Here is a 25,638-nt window from a genome sequence, read left to right as displayed (position 1 = left end):
GTGTTTATCGGAACAGTGTTCATCACAGTAAGCATTTCATAATAGTGTCTGAAGCATACAAGGACAACATTATAATCTAATTTATTTGAAGTTTATTACTGGTATATACATTAGAAAAATACACGTAAGGTTATTGTAAATTGTTGCTTTTTTCTATCATGTTGGAATAATCAACAAGAGCATAAAGGAGAGAAAGACAGCACAAGTGTTTGTCTTCTAGAATATATTTTTAACAGTAGTTGAAAATAAAGGCATGATTACCAAAAAGTTCATTGGGAACAGCTGCCTGCCACTTAACATCGACTAGACAAAACACTCGTCCACAAGAAAAAGAACAGGTCAATTGCTTAAAACTACAACATACAGCCTCTTGTTTTAACCTGAGACACAGATAACACAGAAAATATGTACATACACTATTTACAGTCTGGAAATTGTAATGAAACATACAACCCAAACACAGTTACACTCAGGATGTCAAACAACCTGCCTTGAATGAGTGTCAGTCAAACTGACAGCACTGAAATGATCTTTGAGAAGCTGAATAAAGCCTTTCCATGTGAGCAGTTAGGCGGGCCATGGCGGTATTCATGTGTGTGTAGGAAGCAGCTTGTACATGGCATTATTTCCTGCTCCCTGGATGTGCTCGACCCTCTTCAGCTGCGTCAGGCACAGCAGAAACATGGGCGCCTTCACCCCGATGCCTGTGATGCCCCTAAGCTCGTCCATCTGGAACTGCATTGGGTCAGAATGCGCACCTGTGGCACGGGGTAAGCGGACATAAAAATACATTTCTGAGGACAGCTCATGTAGGGATGACATAAGTGAAATTAGGAACAATTAGAATGTTGAGACACCTTAAAAAGGGAGAGGTAAGGATTGCTGTTATCAAAGAGAAAACAGCAAACTAAACTTTCAGTCGACACTGACCACAATGCCAGACTACTTGTAGTTCCCCCGTGAAGAAACTATTAAACATATGCTTTATAAAAAAGAAAAAAAGGCTCATTAAAAACAAAGCTAGACCTCACTCCCTAGAAACAAACTCTGTCCCTCCAGGTCACGCTCCCATTACACCCACCATTCTGCCGCTGGTGCAGAGCGGTGTTCATCTCCTGGATGGCCTCGTTCAGGCGCACGAGGGGGATCTTCCTGAGGTAGCTGGTCAGGCCCAGGAACTCCTTCTCCGTCACTAGTGCCAGACTCTGAAGTCTGCAGGAGAGCAAGGGAGAAGGGCAGGGATGAAGCCACTACACCAGAGGCCAGCAGAGACCTACCGTTCCTTCACAGACTTCACTGAGATCCAGCACAGCAGTGACTCACAGCTAGGAGTTATGAACAGTCACGGCCTTGCACAGCTCTTGCACGACACATTGAACTGCTTTCACCAATTGGATCCAGAATAGATTGCTTTTCTGAGACCAATTAAATATGTTCCCCCCCCCAGGGTGATGTGCAAGACTCACTGGATGGCTGGCTTGTTCTCCTTTCCGGTTACTGTGGCCTGCAGTCCTGCTTTGAGGGGCGGCTGGATAGCGGCTGACTTCATCTCAGTGTTGCACTGAGACACCAGCTTCAGAGGCGGGAGGGGAGGGGAGGGCACAGACACACTGGGGGTCAGACGTGGCAGAGAAAGATGTACAGATACATTGTACATTCAGAGTGCTCTAAACGTACAGGCATACATTGCTAGTCAGCCAAAGAATCCAAGAAAAAAATTTAATAAAAAGATGACGTAATACTGATTATGCCCTTGATGTTTCTTACCATACAATAGAAGTCATTATAAACAAACTCTTCACAGACTTACTTTGAAGATGTCCTGGGTGATGGAGCTCATGTCTGGCATCTCTGGGGTGCGTGGTTCTGGCTCAAACTCCATCCTGACCCGTGGGCTCGACAGGTTCCACTCCTGGGTGTAGTTCTCCTGAAGATCCAGAGCAGGACCTGACGGTTCCTTAGGACCTGGCACTGGTTCTCCTGCCATGCTCACTATAGACAAGCTACGGGTTTCTACATTTAACTGTATGGATAGAAAGATAGATAGAGAGAGAGCGAGAGAGAGAGGTACATGAGGGAAGAAAGAGACATTTTTACAGAAGAGAAAAGCAAAAAGGCATACCCACCCACAGTTTACCCACAATCTACTATTATACGGTAGCCTGGATGCCAGCCGAACTTAGCCCCACCCACAACATTTGAGGTCGGGAAGTTCCGTTGTGGAGAAACTATGCCCGAACCAGAGCTGTTTGGACCAATCAAATTGGGCTTTGTACGATGATGGACAGGTGAGCAACAGTGCCTCGTCTACACGTCATCTGAGCAGCTTAGGTTGATTTTGTTTGCAACAAAAACGCTGTGGCTAGAAGCTAGACAGACGGCTTCTAAGATCCCTTTTGGAAAAATGCATAGGCCTATTTTTTCCATGCGGTCTGGCCTTTCATTTACATGAAAATGGAGGTTATCACTGAAAACTATTATTTCTGAAAACTTCGGCCAAAGTGGATATGTGGGAAAACTCGTTTCACTTTCATCAAGGGAAAACAGCGTGTTTGCATTGTGACATGTTGTTCCCTTGTTTGAAATCTCTGATTGGTCACCTGTTTGAGTATGACAACGTGTGGCTAATGAAATGTATGCAACCACACACTTACGAAGCATATTGCTGCCAAACGAAAAAATGTTCAATTAAACTACTCACCCAACCCGAAAGGCACATTCGTGACTTGTTTTGTCGAGAACAAAACCAGGTCAACTGACTGCCATGTCTGTGTCTGTGCCATGCCCATGTTCTCTAGCTTGCCGTAACATGCCCCTTCATAATTATGCACTCCTACACACAACTGCAGAATGTATTAATCAAGCCTTACACTTTGTAGCGTGCGTCCCAGGATTGACTGCAGGCTTGGCATCTCGGGCGTACGCTGCAGCTCCCCATCACATGGCTTCACCGGTATCTCAGGAATGTCCTCAAACGCGGAGCTGCGGGGACCGTTTAGGGCGGGAGCGAGCTCAACAGCGCTGCTCAGTCCTGGCTTCTGAGAGGCTGGCTCATCATATTTAACGTCCTGAATAAATGATCAAAGGGAGCCGGTGCGAGGGAGGAGAGATGATGAGTGATGTTGGCATTTTCCATTTCAGCATATTCGGACATGTTTATGTGAGTCATTTCTTAAGCTATTTTGACAGCTAAATTCCACATGCCCTCATGTACTCACCTTTGGAACACTCAGGAGTTTGCGGACATATGGTGTCTCAAATGTGGGGAGTTCAGGGGAGATAAGATCATTGGACTGGTTTGGGGGTGAATCCGGGTTGTTGTGGCAACTCTGGACAGGGGTGTGCGGCGGAGCCTTCTTCACGATCCTGAATCCTGGTGTTCGGATTTCAGGTGTTTCGGGGGTGTCCATATACTCTAACAGATTAAAATTGATATTGAAGACAAATTATATGTAAATCTTATCTTTACTTATTTGGCTGATGTTTACTATGTTATAACAACTTATACATGTTAAATCATTTTAGAGACAGTCTCCCTGGAGCAACTCAGAGTTCAATGCCTTGCTCAAGAGCACAACAGTGGCAGCTGAGATTCAAACCCATGATTTACAGGATACTGTGTGTGCTAACCCCCCTCCTTAGCCTCAACACTACCGCTATCACAAACAACGGCGTCAGACTCATTTTGGTGCTACACTGATTTACAGGACGGAGAATGGAATCCCTGACATTGCCAATGTGTGCCCGGAACCCCTGGTATTGCACTATGCAACACTGCTATTGTGTGTCCCTTTTATGTATGAGCCTTTTAGTAGATTTGAGCTTAACTGGGTATCCCTTAAAGCTACCCTGTATTGGAAAATGAACAAAAAAGGGAATTCCTACATTATGTTATTTTGTTACATTATGTTCCTACTTAAAAGTATAAGTAGGCCTACACTTTATGAATAGGGCTATACAGTACATACATAATATTACAAATGGAGAGGTGTCGATATGAAAAAAAAGTAATATTTACCACTGAAGACAAGGTTAGACGGCGCCAACAGGGGAATCTTTTCCACTGGTCCAGAGGGCTGTTTGCTAAAAGTTTACAAAACAATACGCTCCTTAAAATAAATACTCATATCCTATACTGTGTTTACTCATTTAGTTTAATCAAATCTGTGTTCTATTTTGTCCCCAAACTGTTTCTATTCAGCTTACACATAATTGCAAAGCAAGGTTTAACGGTGACAAAACTGAGCAAAGCTGGCTACCTGGAAGGCTTTGGGGGCTTACGGAGGAGGTCCATGGTGAAGTCATTGTTGAGGCGCATGGTGTACTCCGAGATACCAAAGTCCTCTAGCCGTGGGGTGGGTGCATCCTCGTCCAGTTTGAGGTAGCACTTGGGCGTCTTGGGCACCGGAGGCTGGACGGGCGCAGAGAGGGGCGACAGGAGCCCTTTTGGGGCCATTGGGGTCGGGTCCTGGGCCACAGCGTAGTTTTTTAACATGTTCTGCAGGTGCAGTTCCGACAGGCCAAAGTCGGTGAGCTTCGGGGTGCACATGACCGTGAACAGGGAGGGGGCTAACCTCTCTGGGGTGAGCTGGTCCAGGTCTTTGTGTTGTTCTGGATGCTCGTCTCCATCTTCTTCCTCTGCGTCTTGATCGTCCTCGCCAGTGTCCTGCTCCAACTCCTCCTCCTCTTCTCCCGCCTCGTCCCCATCCTCAGACTGAGATTCGGATTCACCGCACTCAGTCCCTGCAGCTGGAATGATGGAAGAAGGAGCGAATAAGAAAAGAAGTGGAAAAAGGACCACAGACGTGGTGGTCAGGTGACACAAAAAGATGTCATCATAGAACTTCGACAAGTAGTTAAATGACCAAAGCTATTCAAATAAGAGGACATGGAACACAATTTACTGAAACATTTTCAATATGAAGAATTGATGTTTTCAAACCTACACTGAAGAGCATGTCCTTGTTCATGCCAATAACTTTGGTCTGTTTTACCTGGAGGTTTCTGTGTTGGCTGTCTGGGTTTGTAGCCATATTGCTCCAGGTGGCTGCTCAATAAGTCAAGGGCTTCTTTGACTTGTTGTCTCTTTTCTGACCACGTCTGTATGAAGCTCACCCCCTCCGCCCTCTCGTCTTTGCTATTTACAAGTTCCTGTTGTATCTGCGACTACACATCAAACAGATAACATATTATAAGCACAATGAAGTGGACAGCCACAAATAGAAAAGGGGGCATTTAAAAAAGGTCTCCTCTGTATTGTAGTATTTATTGTTGTGGCAATTATTGTCAGCTAAGGTCACCTCTGTTGTTTGAATGTTATTCCTCATTTCGATAAACGCATCTGCTACATAAATAAATGAAAATCTAAAAAAGAGAACTAATACCATACCTTAAACCCTCTGACATCTGATTGCAGCTCATGCAAAGTTGCCAGGCAAGCTCCCCCAGAGGTGTCATCTGATCAAAAAGCAATAAAGAAGGCATGCAATTTCGTCCAGAAGGGGTGAGTTATTTTTTTTATGGCAGTAGCAGTTACAACACCTTCGAAGGGTTATTCCAAGTACGTGGTTTAGAGACAAACCTGGGTAAGTTCACTCAAAGTAAGTGGCAAACCTCCTACAACAAGGTTTGTCACTAAACCACGTACTTGGAATACCCCCCTGATCATTTACGCCTAACCAGTTAATACTGAACTCAGTGAGCAACTCACCGTAGCTCTGACTCTCAGTTGTCTCTTGGAGATGTGCAGTTTCTTTCTCCAAATGTCCCACTAAATGTCGCAGCTTCGCGAAAAACTTCACCCGCGGCTCCATTCTGTCAGACGCAAATATAGATGGCTAAATACAGAACAAAACCTAATAGCTACCTTGTCTACAATCTGACAGAAATCGTTTCTTTGAGGTGCTTACGTTAACGTAAACGTCAAGTTAGTTACCCTACAATAACAACAACGACTCACGTTAACGTTAACTAACACCCTACATTAACGTATCAACAATCTTACATTATTTATATAATAAATCAACTCAAGAAATAAAAAATATCCATAATAATTATTGTTCACCTAAAACACAGCACCGATGTTTTTCAAATTTCCGCGCTTCCGGAAATATACGGAAGTACGTCACTGAAATCCTTCGCTCCAGTGTGGCAGCTGCCGTGAACATCTATGAAGTTACTGCCACCACGAGTTCTGGAGTAAAACGTCGAAATGATACACACACTACTCTAAATTTCAGGAATTGTGCACTTTCAGGACCATGTAGGTTTTATTTTGTGTGAACCAAACATATAAATGACTCAACTATATTAAGTCTTTATGATGATTAAACTCTGACATCAATACATTTCTCATATATGATCATTTCCTTTTGAATTTTCCTCTTCAACAGAACATTGTCCTTAGCCAGCCTAGCAATCAAAAGTCATTTCATGCTTGTAGGTTAATTACTGAAGAAAAAAAAAGCTTATCAGATTTTGTTGGAATGTATAAATAGTGAGCAGAGCAGCTCAGTGAAGGTCAGATTGAAACCACACTCCACATTTCTCTGCTAGGTGAGTCTTTTCTTGGTGTCAAATAATGAAACACATAAAACATATTAACATGTCATACACATTTAACATAATTTACTATAATGGATAATACTATTCTTAAAACACATACACAAGTATTGATGCAGAAAGGGTTTTAAATGAAAAATACTTTGTAAACTCACAACTCTGTGTTCTGTCATGGTTGTAATAAATTATGCCTTCTCTGCTATCTAAGATCTTAAAGGATATCAAGACTCTTCTTCACCATGGCATTGTTTGGTAAAGTCCTGGAACCGGTTGGCTACATGCAGACCATGAAAGTTCTTGTTGAAGGAATCTGCTCCTACCTGGGCGGCAGTGCCACTCCAGAGGACACAGACCTGGTAAAGAAGAACCTGGACCACATAGACCAGGAGCTGAGCTCCTTTGGGCCCGGCCTGATCACTGACGCGGAGATCCACCGCCTGGAGGATGACCTCGTTGTGGTTTACAACCAGCTGGGGACCGCGATCAGGGCCCAGCCAGAGTTCACCAAGCGTGAGAAGGAGGTGTTTCTGGAGTATGTCAGGGAGCACCAGTTGGAAAGGCAGCTGACTGCACTCTACAGCCGAATGATGGGCATCTCGGCGCTGACAGACCAGCCCACGATACTGGAGGAGCTGGTCCAAAACCGCCAACCCAAACGCTGGGAGATGAGGGAGTTTTGCGTCAAGGTCAGTGAGGTCAAACTGGTCAAACTAAATGGCAGCGAAGGGTGTTGTCTCATTTGGTTGGACAGAGTGGACATAGTCACTGATGAATTAAAATACATTAAATTGCATAAAATAGTTCTAACACAAGGCTGGATGAGAGATAGAGATATTCTTTAATGGAAAAATTAGATATGTGAAAACAATACAATAGTTAACCAATTAAAATGATACATATTACAAAATCAGGGATAAATAAAGTATATCGTATTCTATTCTAAAAGAAAAATTAGCACAAAGCAAAGTTGGTTAAAGTGTAGCGTTCTGTTCAATCTGCAATGAAAGTGATTGACATTTTTGACAGCAAGAAATGTGTGATTTTTTTTAATCAAAATATTATAATGACCAAATATCACTGGAATAGCTTTGTATACAGTAAGTATAAATACAGTATATCTATTCATTCATCCACAACCTGAACTCTGTCAGAGGAAGGTGGGGCCTGACCTTGGGAGGTAGTACTTCTCTAACTTTGGTAGACTTATCAAAAACAAACATCAATGTGCAATGTCAGCTGACACAAAAACGTCACTCTTTCAAGAGTACTTGTTCAGTGATATAAAGGGGACTGGATTCACTGAAGAGACACAACATTTGTGCAGAGTCTCCTCTTTTTTGAGGCAGTTTTTTTTAGCTTTCGGATATTTTTGAAAAACAAGAAAAACTGTCACTGCCTCAGGAATAGATGGCCTCTGACAGCTTTCTACAGCTTTGGTCTATCAAACTTAACAAAACCTGACCCACCAAAAAAAAAATATAGCAATTCATAGCCAATTTACAGATGATGAATGTGATATTTACAAGGTATATACAGCATATTCAAGGTTAACACACAGTATAGATTAATGTTGATGAAAGCATGTTTTGTTCTAATACAGTTCACCCAACAGGGAATTACAAAAGTTGATACATTTTAGTATTTCTGTACTTTGGTAACTATTGCATCAGCATATGTGTGTTCAGCATTCATCTAGTTCCATTAAAGTTCCATTAACATTATAGTGTAGCACAATTATTATGATAACATTATACTGTTGGGCCTCTAGTGAGATAGACACTGACTAATGACTGATTATTAGTTCATGAACATCATGATTACCAGCTGACCATACCAAGTGATCTCTTGAACTGCAGAGAAATGGCAATAAAAAAAAATCACTCTCTCTTTCTATGGAAATGCTGTACCCCAGGGTTCAATTTGCAGGAGAGCATACAGCAGCAGTGAACATTTTTTGAGCTCTGAATTATTAACCTGAAGCCTGACTGATGAAAATTAATTGTTAATGTGGCAACACTTAAACACACTTACAGTATGCCTCTACTGCTGTGTGTGCTACAGGTGAACTTTGTCCTGGGCACAGGGCTACTCTGCCTCTTCACTCAGGCGTCGTTGGTGGGCCGAGACCAGGCGCTGCTCATGAAGATCTGGTCTGACCGTATGGGGTCGCTGTACCGCAAGATGAAGACCACCGGGGGGCGCTGCTCGGGCTACTTCCTGCAGCAGGCCGAGGAGGACATCCGGCGACAGGTGCAGGAGGCCCTGTGTGACGGCAAGCCACCGGAGGAGCAGGCCGAGGGCATCCTCAAGAAGCTGGAGCGCAACTACGACTGGCTGCGCTGGGCCGTGATGGTGCACCCCGCCTCGGGTGCCTGGAAGGAGGACGAGATGGCGGCTGTGGGGGCTGGGGAGGTTCCCCCCCAGGAGACACCCGAAACAGGGGAGGGGGAGGTGGACGCCACCACCACCATCGTGGCACCACCACCCAACAACTTCCTGTCGGTCCGCCCCAGTGGCACTTCACCGCCGTGCCCGCACGTGGTGGCCTGCTATCGGGACACGCCAGTCTCCCTGGACAAGGCCCGCATCCACCAGCTGATTGTGGACCTGGAGTGGAAGATCCCCAACCCGCCACCGGAGGTCTACGCCACCCTGGAGGAAGCGCCGGAGAAGGCGCGCCTCTACTTGGCCTCCCGCATGCTCCGCAAGCTGCGTGAGGGGCTGGGAGCCGGCGTGGCCGTCCACGTGGTGCCCGGTAAGATGGAAATGAGGTGCAACTTCCCCCAGGCCTCCTACTACCTGTATGAGTACAAGCACAGGCTGGCCACGGGCACTGTGTGTGTGTTCGGCTGAGGAGAGAAGTGTGTGTGTGTGTGTGTGTGTGTGTGTGTGAGAGTGTGTGAGTGTGTGTTAGTGTGTGAGATTCGCGTTAGGGTGAGTGGGGTGAGCAGCACACGTCTGTGTCAAATATGAGGTCAAAATAGACCTGCGTAGTACAGTAAGTTTAAATGTTTTACGGTTTTGGGGCACTCTAACAAAATAAATAATTAATTTCTTTCTCAATGATTATTTGATGTACCTCAAAAAATAAAAATAAAATATTAACTTACTAAAAATCTGAGTCTGTGGGGTCATTGAAAATTTTGTTGCTCTTCCTTAACTTTCCTAGATTATGGCATTGATTCAAGTCTGAGAATCAATAAAAAAAATACATGTTTGGTATATAAAAGAAAGGAACATTTTTGTCTCTTCAGTATCACACAAAGCTTGTATTGGTGTTTTCGGCCATCTTCTCCAAATCCTTCCTGACGTCTGGGAATCTCTGCAGCACCTCGTGAAAGCTAGTCACGGACAGAGAGAAGAGCTGGCACACCGTCAAGGCTCGGACTGTAGATAAGCGATTGCCCTGGTTGAGGAGGCACATCTCTGTGAGGGCACACACAGCACAGACAAAGCACGTCAGTGCCTCAGTGAACCACTGACAATCACACTCAAGACACAGCAGTCACTCATTTCAGAGATAATCCTCTATCTTTTATTTGGTCTGATACAGTCTCATCTCAGTAAACCCTCCTACCTAATAAAAGTAAGTATTTTAAATGAAAATCTCACTGTGTGTGAAATATGGAGGCATATCACATGACTTCCAGAAGTTTGGACAACAAACAATCAAACACAGCAAACTAAAAAAAAAACTGAAACAAAATTAGTTTATGGGCCCAGACCACCTGACCTCCGAAGTGGTCTCCATCGCAGAGCTCCTTCTCCAGACTGTCCACCAGGACCTGGCCGTGCTCGATCAGGAACATGCGGTCACCTGGCCCGTTCTGCTGGACGATGACATCGCCCTCCTGGAAGACCTCATGCTGCAGGTGAGGCAGGATCGAGGAGATGAAGCTTTTGTCGCAGTTCCGGAATATCGGCACCTTTCTGAGCAGCCCGTCACACATGATGGTCAGAATTTCCTTTCGTTAAGAAGAGGGAGAGAAAGTAGTGAAGTTAAGAGAAAGTAATGTAACACACACACAATGTTCCAGAATCAAAATTTTAAATGACAGATTTGACAAATTCAGTGTGAATATAAAAGTTTAAATGTCATAAAATGTTATAATGTGTTAAATGTTATAAAAAAATGTCAATGTCTTTTTATCAAAGAGTGCAACTTACAGCAAAAAAACAACACACAGAAATTCTAACCATAAAAAAAAAAATCATCAGTGAAAAGCATGGCCACACCGTACCTCTTTCAGAGACTCAGACACCCAATTTAATATGTCCTTTTCATCAAACCATTTCCCCCCATAGCGGGCCTGGTAGTAGCTGCTGATGCGAACGCGCAATTCTTTGGGGAGCTTCATAAAGGTCATGTAGTCGTCGAGATGATTCATCTGTGGGAAGATGCACCTGTGAGTAGACCAGCTGCATTCTTCAACACCTGCATCACTCAGCTTTGGATGGTTTTTTTCCCTTCTTTTTTTCTGGACGCTTGCAAACACTTGCAAAACAACTATCTTTTTCCTCCTCCCCAGCTCAGCGGCTTATAGTACGATACCTTGCTCTTGTACGCCTTCGCTGTTATGTCAACGTTGGACATCATAGCCGCAGCGTTAGCCACCAACAATGTATACATCAACGCCCCCGACACCATACTGATAATGACAATCCACATCTCTGTCTCATCTAGGAGAGAAACGCACACCAGTGTAAATTTGAGTCAAGTCTTGCAGGACAACAACGAAAGGCAAAAGGCAGCATGCGGCACTAATGTGATGCCTAGTTAAAGTGGACGCCTTGCTTGTGGGGCTCTCGGAGGATCCGTAAGAGACGGCAGTCATGTGAGAAAGGGCCCGGAAGATGCCGAAGGAGTATTTCTCAGCCACCGAGGCGTTCTGAGGAAGAGGATACAAGTCAGCACTTTCTTTTTATAGAGGTCACATGATATGGTATAGAAAATAAGGTACAATGAGAATATACTGCCATGATCCGAAGGCATCACATATCCTGACAAAGCATATTTTGTTTTCTTTTCTGGTTTTAAATAACCAAGCCGAATTTGGCTTGTGCTATTTGTTACATGAGTTATAGTAAGAGTCAGGGAAATGCAGGTCACACTATGTGCAACACTGATGAAGCATTAGTAGGTATGCATGATCTTTCTTTTGTTATTTGGAAATAAGTTCATAGAATATTGATCAATAAGCCATTTTTTGGGGCCTTGCATACTTAAGTGTTTCATTCCAGGAACTGGAAACTATAGGATAACTTTTACACTTCTACGCTACACAATATCCGTATTCGGTTGCCATAGCTACTTATTTAGAACCTTACCATGAGATTCTCTCTCCTCACCCAACAGTCCGCTGGAAAGTCCTCCAGCATGGGCACAAAGTACTGAATGCAGCCGTTCCAGTGGCACAGGAGGAATATGGTCATCAGGAGGGACAGCACTCGGAATACCAGGCGCACCACCTCAAGGTTTGCATTAGACACCTTGGAGAGATGAATAAAGCACATACATGTGTGTGTGGTGTGTGTGTGGTGTGTGTGTGTGTGTGTGTGTGTGTGGGGGGGGGGGGGGGGGGGTTGGGTGCTCACTGGAAGGAGACGGCAGCTCTGTCACATAGTTATGATGAAATATTGAAGCTCATATAGTTTATAAACAATGCAAAATATATTGGTATGCTACAGTAATTTTCAATACGGTATGTTTATTACATTGTAAATACTATACCTATTACAATTGTAAAACTACATTTGAAGCCCCAGTGCTTGATGGAGTTTGAGATATAACTCTAGAGATGCGATGTCCAGAGCTTACTCACCTTCTCCACTTCATTAAAGAACCGGACCAGCCTGGATACCCGTAGAAGTCGTACCAGACTCAGTATCCTCACGAACATCAGGATTCGCACCATTCTGCTAGTCTTGGTAGAGTTGGGGTCTGTGCTGTAAGTCAAGTCCTGACAAAGCATACAAGCACAGCCTTGCATTTGAGTGCCTGTCCACACTATCCACACAGCTTATTCGAAGAAAATATTGAGAGGATTGACCCATTACCGCAATGAGCAATATGTAGCCAACTGGGAATGCAGCAATCAAATCAGGTATGAACCAGCTCTTTAAATAACTAATACGAATCTTCTTCAAGTCGAGAACAGCAGTCTGTAAGTGACAAATGCAGTGTAGTGGGTTATTAATCATTCATGAATAGCTTTTACAAGATATACTGTTAACCACTACAATCACCACTGCAAAACAACCAATATTTATTATCATTATATTATTAATATTATTATTATTATTATTAATAATAATAATAATAATAATAATAATAATAATAATAATAATAATAATAATATCACTATTAATATTACTATATATCACTATTATCATTTACACATGCAAAAGGGTATGTAAATAAAAGCACTGATTAATTGAGTCACAATAGTGCATTTGGTGTCTTTGGGGAGACACATCAGACAGGCCAACAAAACACAATACATTCAACGGTCATTAAAAGCTGCCAATCAAAGGTTGTGCCACGGGTGTTGACTGAGAGCCTTACACGCTTGTCAGGGTCATTTCAGCCAGGCTTGTAAACACCGTCTGGCTGAAACGAATAGCCTTACCTCACTGTCATCAGTAATGATACCCGTCCTGAAGTTCAGAGCGACGTCAATCAAGAAGAGCGTGTCTGAAAACACATTGAACCCCTCCCAGCCAGCGCCACTCCCACCGTCCAGGAAGGCAATCTCCATGGGGATCCCAACCAGATTCAGAAAGGTAATAGCCACCATGCACATGATATAATAACTCCTGATGGTGAAGTGGGTACATTAAAACACAATTACTACAAATGCCACTACTGCAAATTTAATACTGTAACTGCTACTTCTACTAGTACTTACAACAGTGCTGAGTTTGTATTAACAAGCAACTACTTAGTCTAAGATTACAATTGCATAACATTTAATATTTCTCAGTGTTTCCATTCACTGGGGGCTATATTTCTCCTTCACTCAGCTTTCATCCTCTTCACATTGTTTACGTCCATTGATAATACAATTTCTCTTCATTTAATTGTCTGTCTTACAGACACTTACAATTTCTCTTCATTTAAGTGTCTGTCTGGCAAGTTAATAACACGATGACCCAAAGTCGAAGCAGCCACACAACCACCTCCCTCCATCCACACACAGTGAAGACGACACAGGACAGTGAGTGAGTGAGTGAGTGGGCCACTTTACCGTATGGGGCTGAAAGGGTGGATGACGAGTATCCCGCTCTCCTTTTGCTTGGCGCAAGCCTCCTCCACGGCTAACTCACTGCCATACACATACAGTGACTGCCGGTTTTGCTGGGGCAGGAGCAGGTTCTTCCACCCGCCCGCAGTCACTATGGAGCATCTTCTGGTCGGGGTCCTGGGCACCTCCATCTTTTACTCACCTGGCAGCAAACAGCAGCAGCAGCAGAAAAGAAACAGGAACAGCAGCAGCAGCAGCAGCAGATTTAGTCACCTCACTATCCTGAGCATCTTTTTCCACTGAGCTTCCTCTGCCAACTCCCCCCCACCTTTCTTTTCTTCTGTCTCTGTTTTTAGACGGGGTGGGGGGAGGACGCTGGAGGAGAGGAGCGGAGCGGAGCGGAGAGGAAGAGGATGGGAGAGAGGCGACTTCCTTTTTTTGTGCTGAGTCTTTCTGCTCTGTTAATACTCAGGGGGGTAATTTTCCATCACACTTCCCAAGGCCCTGTCCCCTCCGAACGGATGCTGAGGGCGGCGACAGCAGGGGGAGAGAAGGAGAAGAAGGAGGAGGAGGAGGAGGAGGAGGAGGAGGCAGAGATGAGGAGCGGAGCGAGCGAGTGAGTGAGCGAGTGTGCAAGTGCGCGACTCAGACCGAGGCGGCCGGCTGCCAGACTTTCCGTTCTGTCTCCTTCTTTCGGTCACGCTCATCAACTATTCAGCAAGCCCTCGCTTCACGCACAGACGACTCCGAAACGGCCGGTAGCAGCAGCAGGAGGGGAGGAGACGGGAGGCTCACCTGGCCCCCGCCAGAAACGACGCTCGCCGGCCGGTTTTCAGTATCACAATTATAGTCATCTGAACCAGTCAGCTGGCTCCGGGTCGTGTGCCGCGTGCTCCGTGCACGCTCTGCTGCCGGCCGATGAGGTCTGGGGTAACGGGAATAACTGCTGCATTAATTAATAACGAGAGATTAGGGGTCAATGCTAATGAGAGGCAGGGAAAGAAACAGAGAGAGAATAAGACAGAGAGAGAGAGAGAGAGGGAGAGAGAGAGGTTGTCAGGTGAGAAATGAGGGATATGTAGCCTATACCAGAACTGAATGAAACCATATCATATGAACACAAGCATAGGCGTATGATACGCTGGGCTACTTCTGCACGGCCGCCAAAAACCAATAGAGTGAAATAAAGGGCGACTTGAAAGCAATGAATAATTGATTTTTTCAAAGAATGATACCAGTCGTGTTACCAGCTTCTGTGGTCATGTGTGCTGTTGAATGTTGCTGCAGTGATGTCAAGAGGGTCACACAGTCACAATGAATACTCAGTCACTATCTGTTCACAATATTAAGTTTTAAAGCTCCTGTAAGTGATGTTTTTTGGCTGGATTAGCATTTTGGCAGCTATTGCCGAGAGAGATGCTCTACTGCAGATACCATTTAAACACATGCCAACTGCAACGGGCAAGGTTTCCCATCGTGCTCCTGGCACCCTTCCGCAATGAAATGACTCGTCTCCCCCTGCTCAAAGCATGTATGAATTCATTAAAATATTCCCATTATACTAAATCAGAATCATGTTAAAACAATCAAGCATGCAGCAAAAAGAATTTACAGCCGTGAAAGACATGTCAACCAAGGGGGCATCAGGAATACTGAGAACCCCTAAACCGTGTGAACCACTTGGGGAAACCAAGGGGGCATCAGGAATACTGAGAACCCCTAAACCGTGTGAACCACTTGGGGAAACCAAGGGGGCATCAGGAATACTGAGAACCCCTAAACCGTGTGAACCACTCGGGGAAACCAAGGGGGCATCAGGAATACTGAGAACCCCTAAACCGTGTGAACCACTCGGGGAAACCTCCAAACAGACATTCGAGACATTCCTGCCTGCCAAGTATTGTAAAGATGATTACTTCTGTAGAATCTAAATATGGACAATGCTATTGGTAAATACTTACATTTTTTACAGCAATTTTAACGCAGTTTCACTGGGCCAATACTTCATGTACACTACATTAGGCTGTGAGGTTGTTCATCAGCTTAATGGTGTTTTCCAATGATGACCTAAGGCTCTGTAAATAATTACACTGAAAAAAATGAGTATCAGTCTATGACATTCAATATTCTTTAATTCTATTAGGGTCAACATTTAATAAGGCATAGATGAATTACCTTTGGATACAAAATTCGAAATAGTTCATTACATTAAGCAAACAAAATTCCAAAAAGTTAAAGAAATTCAAGTTCATTAAAAGAAGTTCAGAAAGCTCATCAAAACAACTCAAAAAATCCAGTTCATTCTCCAAGTCCCAAGGCTGGGTTCTCCCAACTCCTCCTCGGCGTGGTCATTTAAACCTGAAGTGGTGGGATTCTCCACAGTCTCACAAGTCTCTGTCTCCGTGCAGGGGACAGTGTAGCATTCAAGCTCAGCGTCTAACAAACAAACACAAACACAATCACACACATTCAATTCACAGGTGCTCTGTGAAACTGGTGTATATATATAAAAGCAACTTTAGGTGAAAGGAGCTTTATAAAAAAAATGTATTACAACCCCAAAATATAAAAAGTTGGGACGTTGTGTAAAACGCAAATAAAACAGAATGTGATAATATACAAGTCTCGTAAACCCATATTTAGCAGCAAAATTGAAAATGAAAATTTGGTCTATTTCATGGAAAATATTATGTTCATTTTGAATGTGCTAGAGTTTTTAAAAATGAAATGTTGTCCCATTACTCCCCGATATAGGATTTCAGTTGCTCAACAGTTTGGGGTATTCTTAGTCATGTTTTTCATTCCATTATGAACCTAATTTGACAAATCTTTGGACTGCAGACAGGCCATTTTAGCACCTGGACTCTTCCTCTATGGAGAAATACTATTTAAATATGTAGAATTCATTTTGGCATTATTTTCCTGAAATACTCAAGGTCTTCCCTTGAAAAGACTAAGTATAAGTATAAGTATATATACTCTTTTGATCCCGTGAGGGAAATTTGGTCTCTGCATTTATCCCAATCCGTGAATTAGTGAAACACACTCAGCACACAGTGAACACACAATGAGGTGAAGCACACACTAATTCCGGCGCAGTGCGCTGCCTGCATCAACAGCAACGCTCGGGGAGCAGTGAGGGTTAGGGCAAGGTTAGGTGCCTTGCTCAAAGGCACTTCAGCCGTGCCTACTGGTCGGGGTTCGAACCGGCAACCCTCCGGTTACAAGTCCGAAGCGCTAACTAGTAGGCCACGGCTGTCCCAGGCATTGTCTGGATGGCAGCATATGTTTCTCAAAACCTATAGTGTCATTCCATGTCAATTCAACCAGGGCCCACGCACTTAGGTCTCAAAACATTCTGAAACAATTACCAGGTGTACCTATGTTACCCAGGAGACACACTGTAAAATGTATTTTATGTAAGATCAATACTTTCCAAGATACAGCCAGTTTTACGGGGGGAGGGGGGGAGCATATTAGACTGCTGGGGAAAATACTTACTCTCTAGGTCTGCCTGTCTCGCCAATGCTGTGCTCATGATATCCTGGTGGACATCCGGAAAGCATTCCAGCACCTTATTGAAACTGTCCACAGAGAGGGAGAAGAGGTGACAAGTGGACAAAGCAGTGACCGAGGCCACACGCTTCCCTCTGGTCAACAGGCAGATCTCTGTCAAAAGGAGCGCACCAAACCACCAGAGTAAGAGAGAGACAAGAGGAATGCCACACGAGAAAGAGGTGTCATAACAACACCACTAAACTGTGAGACAAGGACATATAGGCTTGAACTGAAATGAAAAACCCCACCCACCGCCAAAGTAGTTTCCGTCACACAGCTCTATCTTGAAGGTGTTAGTGGCCACAAGGACCTGGCCGTGCTCGATGAAGAACATGCGGTCGCCCGGGGCGTTTTGACGCACGATGACATCCCCCTTCAGGAAGACCTCGTAGCGTAGCTCCAGCAGGATGGCGTTGATGAAGCTGGAGTCACGGTCCTGGAACATTGGCGTGCGCTCCAGCATACTGGCACACAGCACATTCAGAATCTCCTGCAGCCAATGAGGAGGTAGATAGAAGCAAAACGCTCTGATCAGTGCACTAGTGGTATTTACTTAAGGAGTATGACATTGTAATGTTTGTAGTTCAAGCGGACTGGACTGGATTAACATGCGTACAGAGCAAATGCTGAGCTATCTTTTTGAGGTTGACTTTCTCAAAATGTACAAGGATACAAGGAAGTTTATTGTCACATGCATATAGTTACTGGAAGTAAGAAATGCAGTGAAATTATGTTTGGTGTCAGCCTATTTGCGCATTTATTGGGGGGGGGGGGTAAAAAGTGCAGTAGAAGAGGGGTTAAGTAGATTAAGTGACAAGGGCTGCATAAGAAAGGTGGGGGAGGATTGGGATTGGGGGGGGGGGGCACCAACAAGGAGCACCCAAGAGCAACAGGGGCAAGGAAAAACTCCCTTACCAAGGAAGAAACCTTGGGCAGATCCACGGCTCAAGGGGCTAACCCAACTGCCAGGGGTCTTGGTGTGTGTGTTGGGGGGATGACAGGGGAGATGGGATAGTGTGCTGTGTATGTGGGGAGAGTGTGATGTAAGTGTGTGTGTTTTGTGTGTGGTTGTTGGGGATGGGGGTGGGGTGGGTAGGCAGAAAGGCTAGGCAATCAAGGACATGGGTAGATAGATGGAGGAGAAATCAAAAATAATAAATAAAAAGTTCTATGGAGATGTGCAAAAGTTGGAGAAAGTCAGATATGTGTGTGTGTGTGTGTGTGTTTTGACGTGTGATGAAATAAGAAAATAAATAAAAGATCTGTAGTATAGGGAGAGGAATGTAAAAGTGCTAAAAGTCATGTAGGTGTGTGTGTGTGTGTGTGTGGGGGGGGGGGGGGGTCATGAGTGCTGAGGAGTGAATGAATGCAAATTCAGTATAGTGTGAATTCAGAGTTGGGAAATGTTTGAGATTGCTGAGGAGTGAATGTGTGCAAAGTCAGTATAGTGTGAGTTCAGAGTTCAGATGGCCTGGGGATAAAAACTTCTCCTGAGTCTCTCAGTTCTGGCTTTGTGACTACATAGGCGTCTTCTTGATTTCAGCGGTAGGAATAATCCATTGTTAGGATGAGAGGGAGTACTCTTCTGGAATAGATATCTTGTAGAGCAGGGAGTTGAGTTCTTATAGTACGTTCAGCTGAGCGCACTACTCTGCAGAGTACTACAATCTCTAACTGTGGAGTTCCCATACCAGGTGATGATGCTACCAGTTAGAACACTCTCAACCGCTGAAGTGTAGAAGGCCTTCATGATGGATGTAGAAACTTTGAATTTCCTTAGCTGACGAAGGAAGTAGAGTCGTTGTCTGGACTTCTTCAGAACATATTGAGTGTTAACAGTCCATGTTAAGTCTTCAGTAATGTGGACACCAAGGTATTTAAAACTTGTGACTCTCTCTACAGGTTGAGAGAGTATACTCTAGAGTATTCTACATAAAATTTCACTACAACTAAGCTCTCACAATATAATGGCCATAATTTTTGTCTTTAACAACCACTACTACTACTACTACATACTACTACTACATAGACAACAACAACAACAATAATAATAATAATAATAATAATAATAATAGAACACAGAAAAAGTAAACAGTAAAAGTTTTCCTGGTACCTCTTTTAAAGATTTGGAGAGCAAACTGAGAATTTCCCTCTCATCAAACCACTTCCCGCCGTAGCGTGCTTGGTAGTAGTCATGCATGCGTTTACGTAGATCTTTTGGTAGTTTCCTGTAGGTCATGTAGTCGTCCAGATGATTCAGCTGAAAAACATTTTATGTATGGCATTGCATTCAAGTAACATCATGTAGCCTAGATGAACCCAGACGAACCTGTTTCATTCAACACAACCAATGGCTGGGCTGATTTAAGCCTCTCCAGGCCCACTCTCAATCTCAAGTGAGATTTGAGAAGCAGTCTTTTTTAGTTCAGTCAGTTTTAACAAGGCTAAAAATCATGATATTCACACAGAAAGTAGTATGATAAAAGTATATGCGGAAAATATAGCTCTTATGATTGCCGTTGCACAGGCAGAGGGTGAATAAAGATGTTTAATATGGCAAAAAAAAAATATTTCTGGATCATTGTAAAAAAAAAAACTTAATCCACTACCTTGTTTTTATAGACTTTGGAGGGTGCATCCACATTGGACATCATGGCAGCAGCATTAGCAACCATAATAGCGTACATCAGTGCCCCAGATACCATGCTGGTCATGACAATCCACAGTTCCACCTCATCTAAAACAATAGGAATACATCATGCACATTCAGCGCTGGAAAAAAATGAAGAGACCACTGCACATTTTTCTGATGTCATCCTACGGTTGCTGAGTGACATTAAAATGAGTTGACGGTCATATTTAAATTTGCAGTGGTCTCTTAATTTTGAATATAACCGCCAACTCATTTGAAAGTCACTCGGCAACCGTAGGATGAAAAATATGCAGTTTGTAGAGCTATATATATATATATATAGACACACACACATAGTTACCTTCTAGCTATGATGCATCATTAACAGTATTTTTAACATTTTGGAAAACAAACTAATGTAGTGCTCTTTGGTGTTTGGTGATGAACCTACTAGTTGGAGGGTTTTCAGAGCCGTAGGATATCCCAATCATGTGAGAAAGGGCTCGAAAGATTCCAAAAGTGTACTTCTCTGATGACGTAGAATTCTGCAAGATGTAAAAAAAAGAAAATAATGTCTAACATCCATACATACCCAAAATTAAGTTCCTTGCTTTTCGTACAATAAAATATAGGCAACCAAGCAACAGTGTTTCATTCAAGTAAATATGCCATAGTAACAATTTACCATGAGGTCTTCGCGTTTAACCCAGCAGTCTGGTGGGAAGTTTGCCAGCAAAGGCACAAAGTACTGAATGCAACCATTCCAGTGGCACAGAATAAACATCATCATGAATAAACCAATGACTCTGAAGAAGATACGGACACCTTCCAGATTTGCATTAGACATCTGAGAAAAGGAAAGAGAGTAAAACATGAAAAGTTATACCGAAATGAGGGGCCCTGTAGATGGAAACAGAGAGAACATCTGAAAGAAAGCACCACACTGTTCCAGATATGTACCTGTTCCAACTCACTGAAGAATCTCACTAGCCGTGACACACGAAGGAGACGAATCAGACTAAGAATTCTTGCAAACATAAGAATCCGCATAATTTTGGCACCTTGCAGTGATTTTGTGTCCTGGTCATTCCAGTGTTCCTAGAAGAGGTTGTATTTTCTGTCACAATTCAACCAATAGTTTGACATTTCAGACATAATTTGAGAATAGTAATGAGTTAATTTACTGCAATGGCAATGACGAAGTCAACAGGGAATGAAGCTAGTGCATCTGGAATAAACCAAGTCTTCAAATAACTCTTGGCAATAACCTTTAAATCAATGATTGCTATCTGAAAAAGAAGGCCAATAAATTGTTTGTTAATATGCTGTCCACACTGCACAACAATAAGGGGTTTGCACAGACATCACGTTCTGGCCGGTAACCATGGTAACCCAGCACGCGCGGCCATGTTGGCGGTACTCAGTGAATGAAGTACAATGGAGTATAATGCACTTTGGATATCTTACGTGATTGTAGCCGTGTCTAAACAACAGAAAAGCTCATCAAAATGCATCTAAGATGCAAAGGCATATAGGGCAGGACTTGGACCACAAAAAAGGTGCGATATTTCGAGACATTACGGTTTATTGGCGGTGCAGATGGGTGAGAAGGCGCTCCTCCTTTCCTCTGATAACTTCTGTGCCTGGGCCCGGTAAGCCCGTGCAGTAATCCATCCCTGATTATTCTCCCTGGTTTTTAATAACTTTTGGAAGTCGATATCCAGATGTTTTTCTCGGTCTGACCTATTGGTACAACCTAAAACAGGCACTAATTAGCCATTTTCATTGATGACATTTGGAATATACTTCAGTGCCAATGCTTTCTTATGGTGCGAGTACGCCAATACGGCGACGTCCGATCTGATGACACGCCGTGCAAACCCCTTATATGTGAAGAAATGCTGTTAAAAAAAGTGCAACTATTTGTCCTAAATAAGATGCCTTGAGTTGTTTCTTTAGCTGACAATAGGGATAGTGGATAAAATTGGGTAACAATTTCCTATACAAAGGTACACAAACGTATACTTCCACATTTTACTAAACCATAACAATAAAATATAAGTCATACAATTCATACCTCATTGCTATCTGAGAGAATACCCATTCTAAAGTTCAGGTAAATATCCAGAAGAAACAATAAGTCAGAAAACACATTGAACAATTTCCAGAGTGTCCGAGCTGCTCCCACAACCTCCTCAGAATAGGCTATTTCCATTGGAATTGACAAAAGGTTTAAAAAAGTCAATATGACCATGACCAGGACATAATTGTGCCTGCAATGTAGATACAAAGTAATCACTACATGTTATGTTGTTTTATGGACACTGCTTATCTTGAAAAATGTTAGGTAAATTTAAGACTTAATGTACAGCCCTGGGTAGTCCTGTTTAGATTGAATTTGAGTTAACGTTAAGTTAGCTGCTAGTTAATGTTGGCTAACTTGTTTTTGTCATGCTAACTTAAAAATACTTCATATTTTGTATGATATTTCAGAAGTTGCCAGATGATTAAATATTTATTATTTATTTTTTCAATGCCGTGTCTATCTAGTTAATAATTATCTAGTAGATAATGTTAGATCGATTTCTTCAGCAAACATAAAGCTAACTTCTATACTAGCATCAAACAGTTAGATCAAAGATTGTTAATCTTTGGTTAGATGCTAACTTTAATGTTAATTTGAACTCACCTTATGGAACTAAGGGGATGTATTACCAATACCCCTGCTTGCCGTTGACGATCACATTCCGCATTAAAGGCAATTTCGCTTCCAAAAATGTATGAAGACTGTTTGTTGAACTTCGGAAGAAACAGTTGAAACAGATGAGATTTGACGCGACCACATCTGCTGTAAGGTTTATCTTCAATTTTAACTTCAATGTCGTTGCCAGCATTTTCCATTGTATCGTTAGCACGTCGGTGAGAGACCGTTGAACTCTGTTTTTCATCAGTTTTCATCACAAAATTTGTGATAAAAAAAGCGATGACAGGTAAGGGATTATTCAGCTTTGAAAGCTTTACAACAAAATGTTGCCACCACTGTTTCACTGACTTCAGCTAGATGTAGAAGCTAATGTTAATGGTGTTAACATGTTTAGCATCTGTATGTTCCAGTTGGCTAGGGACCTGTGGACCAAAGGAGGGCTCTAGAATCTTGTCCCTCACGCTCACGAGAGTTCCTGTTGCTTCAAACCCATGAGCCACAGGCCCAAAAAGGGGCGTGTCACTACCACTTGTGGGGGGGGGGGGGAATTCTGCCAATTATGCCAACATCAAACACCACATATGCATCAGTAATAATAAGGTTTGGATTATTTTCTGGGCTCTTATGAGTGTAACAAAAAAAGTCAATAGGCGGAATTTCCTTTTTTTCAAATCAGAGGTCAACTTTGAAGGCCCGTACAGCCACAAAGCTACAAGATCCAACTTGCTATCATACCATTTTATACTCCAGAGATATGTAGCTTTCAGAAAAATATAGTGAGAATTTGCCCCCCCAAGTGGTAGTGGCTCATGGACTAATAGTTCAAAACCCATATGACACCAGTCAACATCTTGCCTCCAAATACTCCTCCTTACCTCTACCACTCTTAATAATTATTGTTTACTTATAAATGTTTGGGTGTTATTGTTATTATGATATGCTAATTCTTCTGACAGCTGTTGCAAAGCAGCATCATAGGAAGTCAGACGTGTGTCAACGATTCCTGGGACACTGAAAGGCTGCAAGACAGGGTCATGGTTAGGCCTGCTAGGCCTACTTGGGTGGGCTGGTAGAAATGTTGGGTGGGCAAATTGGGTCAAATTGGATCAAAATGGACATACGGTAACACAAAATACAAACACAGAAAAATCGATACTACCTAGCTTGAGTTGCTACAGCCAACAACCAGGGATAGGCAGTATTTCTGATACATGTATTTCATCATCACAACATCACCATGAAGGAATTGTGGCAGATTGAGTTCATGTTCAGAAGAGAAGTTAGGTAAAAAATTAACTTTCTCAGTAATGCCCTATAAACAAAAAAGGACCATCCAAGTTTACAGTGATGGGTTCTAAACCCACCCCCAGTTATAAAACGAAGGCTAGTGTACTGTGGTAAACTGCATCAAGTGATTTCAGTGTGGAAGGGGCTGCATGCATATACACAATAGTCTAGGACTGACATTATAGTTATAGATAATGTATAAAATAAGTATTTCAAATACAAAATAGTAGCCTATGTTGTCATTTGTATTTTATTTTGTTGAAGAAAATGGCTTCGTATTTTGTATCAAAATACTTGAATGCATCTCTGATACAGTATTTAGGAGATGTAACATGCAGGTCAGCATATTGATCTGTTGACTGTTTGCAGGTTATGGCATGTCTCATAGGCAGAGAAGAGCTGTTGCTCTGAAATATTGTCCATTTAATCAACAGTGAGTCAGTGTAGGCCTACTGATGAATAAATAGATTATGGAAGGTTTGCAAAGTGATATATCATGCTTTTTTTAAAAAAAAGTATGTTTAGTACTTTCAAAATACATATTCAGTATTTTGTTTTCATGGCTAGTATTTTGTAGTTTATTACTTAAGATTGTGGTATTTTATATTTTATTTTAAAATACATAATTTTGATGTATTTTTGCCCATCCCTGCCAACAGCTAGAGTAGGCAGCTACCGTGCTACACTATGGGGGCATATTTAAAATTATGCCCCCCATAGTATAGTACTGTAGCTGTCTGGCTGTTCAAGCTGTTGGCTGCGGCAACTCTAGCACTGATTGTTTTTGGGGGTGTTTTCTCATACCAGCAGCACTCAGTGACTTTGAGAAACAGAGATCCATGTGAAAAATGGCCTTTTCCATTAAGGCATCAGGAGGGGGGAGGGGCGGTTACCTAACACACATAGGCCTACATAAGCCTAGGCTACTGCACAGCTATGTACCAGCTAGCTACCATTACACTCAACACCAACTCATCTACATCCAAGCTGAGTTTGAGACTGCACACTGCGCAGATGCACAGTTGAAAAAAAACCTTTGACTTCTTGACTGTTTGGGTGGGCAAGACACAATGCTTGGCAGGGGTTAACCCACCCTGGCCCATGCCTATAGAGCCGGCCCTGCTGTACAAAACTGGATGGGCATGTAGCCCCACAAGGATGACACAGAACCATTGATTTTCGTTTTGGTCCATCGCCCACCAACTGCACCAGACCCCCCAAAAGGAGAGTAGGGCAGACACTGTTTTCTGTGAATATCTCGACAACCGTACGGTTATGCCTCACCTGGATTACGTCACACCTGAACTGGGGACTTCTCAGTTGAAGTAGGAGCTTTGCGAGAGCTCCCAGGAGAACGTTTTGACGTCACTCGATATAGTGAAAGATAAAAATACACTTGTGCATGCACAAATAAGTCACTTCCTTGTTTCTTTATGTTATACTCATAAGCACAGGTGATTGTGATATGGAACATTACTTCCCAGAATACCTTTGAATAACTATATGATGTTAGCCTTCTGGCTAGCTAGCCTATGAACATTAGCAACATAGGCAACCATGAACGCACAACATATCTGATTATTGAAAGGATGATTTAACTTTAAAATGCCAACTCACTCCTTAAATTGTATGTCATAACTTACAGAGCTGCC

The 25,638-nt window shown here is 42.9% G+C and overlaps 4 protein-coding genes across 4 annotated transcripts; all 4 read right to left on the bottom strand.

The window, feature by feature from the left end:
* Positions 1-104: 104 nt before the first annotated feature.
* ska3 (spindle and kinetochore associated complex subunit 3) lies at positions 105-6,098 on the bottom strand. The gene is made up of 12 exons (XM_076262536.1): positions 6,065-6,098; positions 5,711-5,814; positions 5,390-5,457; positions 4,995-5,166; positions 4,260-4,749; positions 4,019-4,083; positions 3,219-3,415; positions 2,871-3,068; positions 1,811-2,023; positions 1,467-1,573; positions 1,082-1,212; positions 105-758 (listed from the first exon to the last, which is right to left on the bottom strand). Exons 2-12 carry the CDS (start codon positions 5,811-5,813, stop codon positions 589-591), a joined length of 1,914 nt encoding a protein of 637 aa, XP_076118651.1. The 5' UTR covers position 5,814; positions 6,065-6,098; the 3' UTR covers positions 105-588.
* Positions 6,099-9,817: 3,719 nt separating this feature from the next.
* Positions 9,818-13,996, bottom strand: LOC143099855 (potassium/sodium hyperpolarization-activated cyclic nucleotide-gated channel 3-like). The gene is made up of 10 exons (XM_076262767.1): positions 13,809-13,996; positions 13,191-13,377; positions 12,619-12,723; positions 12,384-12,521; positions 11,890-12,051; positions 11,357-11,450; positions 11,114-11,241; positions 10,803-10,949; positions 10,295-10,526; positions 9,818-9,987 (listed from the first exon to the last, which is right to left on the bottom strand). Exons 1-10 carry the CDS (start codon positions 13,994-13,996, stop codon positions 9,818-9,820), a joined length of 1,551 nt encoding a protein of 516 aa, XP_076118882.1.
* Positions 13,997-16,089: 2,093 nt separating this feature from the next.
* Positions 16,090-20,077, bottom strand: LOC143099854 (potassium/sodium hyperpolarization-activated cyclic nucleotide-gated channel 3). The gene is made up of 5 exons (XM_076262766.1): positions 19,973-20,077; positions 19,477-19,623; positions 17,616-17,853; positions 17,307-17,474; positions 16,090-16,241 (listed from the first exon to the last, which is right to left on the bottom strand). The coding sequence occupies exons 1-5, from the start codon at positions 20,075-20,077 to the stop codon at positions 16,090-16,092; spliced, it is 810 nt and encodes a 269-aa protein (XP_076118881.1).
* Positions 20,078-20,408: 331 nt separating this feature from the next.
* On the bottom strand, positions 20,409-22,896 carry LOC143099852 (potassium/sodium hyperpolarization-activated cyclic nucleotide-gated channel 1-like). Its single transcript, XM_076262765.1, has 6 exons — positions 22,685-22,896; positions 22,073-22,268; positions 21,180-21,284; positions 20,956-21,093; positions 20,681-20,842; positions 20,409-20,540 (listed from the first exon to the last, which is right to left on the bottom strand). Exons 1-6 carry the CDS (start codon positions 22,894-22,896, stop codon positions 20,409-20,411), a joined length of 945 nt encoding a protein of 314 aa, XP_076118880.1.
* Positions 22,897-25,638: the final 2,742 nt, after the last annotated feature.

The sequence above is a fragment of the Alosa pseudoharengus genome, unplaced genomic scaffold (assembly GCF_046254945.1).
Source record: "Alosa pseudoharengus isolate Yale_2024_CS ecotype anadromous, Long Island Sound unplaced genomic scaffold, YU_APseudo_1.1 YU_APseudo_1.1_scf_3, whole genome shotgun sequence".
Lineage (NCBI taxonomy): Eukaryota > Metazoa > Chordata > Actinopteri > Clupeiformes > Clupeidae > Alosa > Alosa pseudoharengus.
Note: the sequence above shows the minus strand (reverse complement) of the source record. Positions and strands in the feature narration are given on the sequence as shown.

Excerpts from the sequence above, each read along its gene's own strand:
- LOC143099855 (XM_076262767.1), bottom strand. The coding sequence starts at position 13,996 with ATGGAGGTGCCCAGGACCCCGACCAGAAGATGCTCCATAGTGACTGCG. Across the intron at positions 11,451-11,889 it reads TGAGGAGAGAGAATCTCATG|AACGCCTCGGTGGCTGAGAA; the intron begins GTAAGGTTCTAA and ends CCTCTTCCTCAG. Across the intron at positions 9,988-10,294 it reads CGATGGAGACCACTTCGGAG|AGATGTGCCTCCTCAACCAG; the intron begins GTCAGGTGGTCT and ends GTGCCCTCACAG.
- LOC143099852 (XM_076262765.1), bottom strand. The coding sequence starts at position 22,896 with ATGGAAAATGCTGGCAACGACATTGAAGTTAAAATTGAAGATAAACCT. Across the intron at positions 22,269-22,684 it reads CATCCCCTTAGTTCCATAAG|GCACAATTATGTCCTGGTCA; the intron begins GTGAGTTCAAAT and ends TCTACATTGCAG. Across the intron at positions 20,541-20,680 it reads TTAAACGCGAAGACCTCATG|AATTCTACGTCATCAGAGAA; the intron begins GTAAATTGTTAC and ends TACATCTTGCAG.
- ska3 (XM_076262536.1), bottom strand. The coding sequence starts at position 5,813 with ATGGAGCCGCGGGTGAAGTTTTTCGCGAAGCTGCGACATTTAGTGGGA. Across the intron at positions 5,167-5,389 it reads CAGATGTCAGAGGGTTTAAG|TCGCAGATACAACAGGAACT; the intron begins GTATGGTATTAG and ends TTTGATGTGTAG. Across the intron at positions 2,024-2,870 it reads TGGGACGCACGCTACAAAGT|TTAAATGTAGAAACCCGTAG; the intron begins GTAAGGCTTGAT and ends CTATCCATACAG.
- LOC143099854 (XM_076262766.1), bottom strand. The coding sequence starts at position 20,077 with ATGACCAGCATGGTATCTGGGGCACTGATGTACGCTATTATGGTTGCT. Across the intron at positions 17,854-19,476 it reads TCTCCAAATCTTTAAAAGAG|GAGATTCTGAATGTGCTGTG; the intron begins GTACCAGGAAAA and ends CATTGGCTGCAG. Across the intron at positions 17,475-17,615 it reads TGACGGAAACTACTTTGGCG|AGATCTGCCTGTTGACCAGA; the intron begins GTGGGTGGGGTT and ends TCCTTTTGACAG.